The sequence below is a fragment of the Hyperolius riggenbachi genome, chromosome 7 (genome assembly GCF_040937935.1).
Source record: "Hyperolius riggenbachi isolate aHypRig1 chromosome 7, aHypRig1.pri, whole genome shotgun sequence".
NCBI classification, from domain to species: domain Eukaryota; kingdom Metazoa; phylum Chordata; class Amphibia; order Anura; family Hyperoliidae; genus Hyperolius; species Hyperolius riggenbachi.
In genome coordinates, this window is record NC_090652.1 from 235543060 (window position 1) to 235546862 (window position 3803).

A 3803-nucleotide genomic window follows, 5' to 3' on the forward strand; every position below is an offset into this window, starting at 1 on the left:
TTTTTGCACAGTATTGATCTGAAAACCGATCCTGTTCTCAATCGGAGCAGATTGGACATGCCGGACATTACTCCTACAACCCTTTGGTTGTAGCTGAGCTCAGGGATGATCAGTTACTGTAGTTTAGAAGTGGAAAGTAGATGTAGGAAGAATAAAAACATTTTAGGAGAGAGGTATGTGCATGCCAACAGTTAGGCTCAGTTCCCACTTCCGCCAGATCCTGTGCTGCCAGCAGGAGCGGGCAAAACTTGGGTGAGGGTCAACCAGCTGGACTGACTTTTATGCCATTTTGTTCTTATATGCAGCAGTAGATGTTCTGCTGAACCCCCTAAGAGAACATTGTGGGTGACAGAATACTTGTATGGTTGAATTGTTCAGCCTCGGCCGAGTAGCATGTCCAGGTCTACAGAGATGGGACATTATCGTAGGAACCTCTATTTTCTATGGGCAACATTAGGCACTAAGGAATAACTATTCTAAAAGGGAGATGGCTATAGAAGAGGCCAGCAATATCTGGGGACACCTGAACATACTGAAAAACGTTAACTAAGGATTTAACTTCATCTCAATCAGCAGTTTGGGGGGTGGGGGGTGTCTGTATGGCTGATATTGTAAATCCAGACCTGGTTTCACCACATCACAGTAGCCTATACGCACAGATGCCCTGGCACCTTAGACTTCACCCTCCATGAACCTATAAACATATGCCAAACTGCACCGCAAGTGTGCTGGCTGACCCAGCTGTCACTTTTACCTTACCCATCATAGGTAGATACAGCTGCCCCTTGGTATTAGGTACCCAGAGGTACCCTCAGTATTCCGTAACTAGAGGCGCTCCTAAGCATTAGGTAGCTATAGGTGCCCCCCAAATGAAGGGAGATCTGGCCATTGGAAAGCAGAGACTTGGGTGAGTAACCTCATTTACATTCCACTCAGGCCTCTGCATAGACAAGGTGGGATGGAGGCACTTGGGAAGGGGAGTGAGCCACCTTTCTAGCAACAGGCACCTGTGGCACTTGCCTGTGAACGTCGGTTTCATTGTGGATAATAATGGCTTTTTCCAACTGCCAAACAAGCAATGTCTCCCTCTGTGCATAGAACTCTCAGTAAGGGCCCGTTTCCAGTACATGAGGTGCGATGCGGCAACATAACCGCATCGCAGCCAAACTAATCAATGCACGTCAATGGAACAGTTTCCATTGCAGCGTACATATGTAATTGGCTCCGGGAAACTTGGACGCAGGATACAGCCGGTCTGGCTTATCCTGCTGCTGCACAAGTTCCCAGGCGACGTTAATTACTATTCCCCCTCTAGGTCTACGAAGATAGTGGGGAAAGATATAATTTGGATTCCCGCTATAGGTGGAGACCGAAATTATAGGGTTTTAAAATGTAACTTCTGCTCCGTCTGACGACGCCAAAGTTACTCAGTGTGCCGCTATAGCCTTAATTCCTATTATGGCCTATGGAGGCGCCCAAATCTCCTGCACTGAATTTAACTGCTCCGCCATTGCATGCGGGGAATGCGCTCCGCATAACCGGCATGCAATGGAAACTGTTCCATTGGCGTGCATTGGTTACAGTTCAGCTGCGGTGCGATGCTGCCATGTTGCTGCATCGCACCACGGTTCAGAGCAATCCGAGAATCTGCAGCATGCTGCAGATTCTCGCACGGCCACATCTGCGTCCCATCTCCTCCATTCACTTCCGCATCGGCATATGCGGAAGTGACATGATTGCAAGAGGAAGTGATGCACTGCAGCGAGGCAGCTGCATTTGCATCAATTCGCTAGTTGAAAAGGGCCCTAAACGAACATTCTGAACAGATCACCTGGCAGAACAAAAGATGCTACTAGCAGTGATAAATTTCAAAATGTAAATCAGGGAGGAAAGATTTGACAATGGACAAATACTGACAAGCTAAAAAATTAATATTAAAATAAGCAATTTTAGTCATTAGGTTATTACATCATGTCCAATCTGCACCCAATTGATAATAGACCGATTTTGTGCAGTACTGATCTATAATCGGTTACCGATCGGTACATGTCAGAAATAATAGTTTCCACTCAATTCTGCTGGAAAGTTGTATTGTGTGTACCAGTCAGGATTTTCTCAGCTGAAAACAATTGTTCCTGGTCACTTTGTCCATAAATATCAAGTATGTCCCAAAAATATCATGTATGTCCGTAGGCTAACAGATCAATGCAAGCTCCTACAGCTACCCAACCTCTGCCCAATCTGACTGCTGATAGATTTCTGGTCTGGGATAGTGAAGTAGGGGGGGGGGGGGGGGGGGAAGAGCACAAACTGAGCCACATTCTACTCAGGAACTCCAAGTCTATTTTACCAGGGGAAAGATAATAAGATACTCAGGTTAGCTTGTCATTACTCCAAACAGAATTAATGAGGATCTTAAAGGGCAAAGGGAGCAACAAAAGGGATTACCTCTAAAGTCACACTTGCCTTGTAATTACATTTAAACCTGGTGTGTAATTGACAAAAGGTGCAATGAGTGTCTCACTTTAGATAGCCGGAGGCTACAAATAGCAAATGATGGAACAAAAGCAGCTTATGAAGTGCAGCACTGCTGGCAGCCTCAGGTCCATTGTTCTCCATTCCCATTAAACAAACCACACTATGGCTTCAGCTCAGGTCCCCTCCTATCCCTCTGGAAACCAATTACCTTCAGAGAGAAAACTCATTCTGAGACCAGTTTTACAAGAAAAGGAAGCATAACATAAACCCTATAATTTCTATGCTTATTTGGCATACCATTAAATGTTTTACAATATATAATCTATTTAGCCATTCAGAATGGCTCGAGATCAAACAGCTTGGATATGAAATGACTGCCAGAATAGCTCATTTGTGCCTGTTTGACAGAAAAACCACATGGGATGCAGAAAGGTCTGTGCCGGCCAGATAAAGAGTCATATTGGGCACTGAGATCTATTTATAATGATGCTGTGCTAAGACGCTGAATAAAGATAACAGTGGTAACACAAAGGCATTTGGACAACTTGCAGAACATTACCAATTCCTAATGCTATCCAAACACTATGCAGTGGGGGAGTTGGAAATCAGTTGGAGATTAGCAATAGCTTTACTATCTTTCGTCACTGTACAATGTTATAAGGTCATCAAACTCCAGCATATGGTCAACGATCAGCACCTGGAAACGCATTTCAGTCAACTTCCCAAAGATGAGATCAACTGAGGCTATAGTTTGTTTACTTCTATCTAATTGGGCTAGTATCACCTACTATATGGCTAGCTTAACCTTTTGATGAAGCTAGCTCAGGACAGTTTGCCCCAAACAGCTATCGTCGGCATGCCTTCCATCCCCTATATGCAGAGTGGCGCAGGGAGCACTTTAATATTTAACTATTTCAGGCGCTGAATTGGGTCTCTTCTTCCACCCACAGAGGGGGCTGTATGCAGACAAGACAAACATTTATATTGCGCTTTTCTCCTGGCGGACTCAAAGCACCAGAGCTGCAGCCACTAGGGTGTGCTCAGTAGGCAGTAGCAGTGTTAGGGAGTCTAGCCCAAGGACTCATTACTGAATAGGTGCTGGTTTGCTGAACCGGCAGATTTGAACCCTGGTCTCCCTTAACCATTACACTATCCAGCCACAATCCTCCTTCAAGGTTCCAATCGTGTCACATCATGTGATCAGGATCCAAAGAAAAATGTCCACATACAGTACTGTTCAGTGGTTTCAAGAAGAGCCCCAATTCAGCACCCAGACATGGTAAATATCAAAGCGCTGCCTGTGCCACTCTGCATATAGGGGGTGG

The 3803-nt window shown here is 45.1% G+C and overlaps 1 protein-coding gene across 1 annotated transcript in view; it reads right to left on the reverse strand.

Annotated features, from left to right (window-relative positions):
• Window positions 1-1681, reverse strand: part of FN1 (fibronectin 1) — a 90303-nt gene extending 88622 nt beyond the window's left edge. Inside the window, exon 1 of the mRNA XM_068247367.1 lies at window positions 1582-1681. Coding sequence (XP_068103468.1) covers window positions 1582-1681 — 100 coding nt within the window. The remainder of the gene's footprint in view (window positions 1-1581) is intronic.
• Window positions 1682-3803: the final 2122 nt, after the last annotated feature.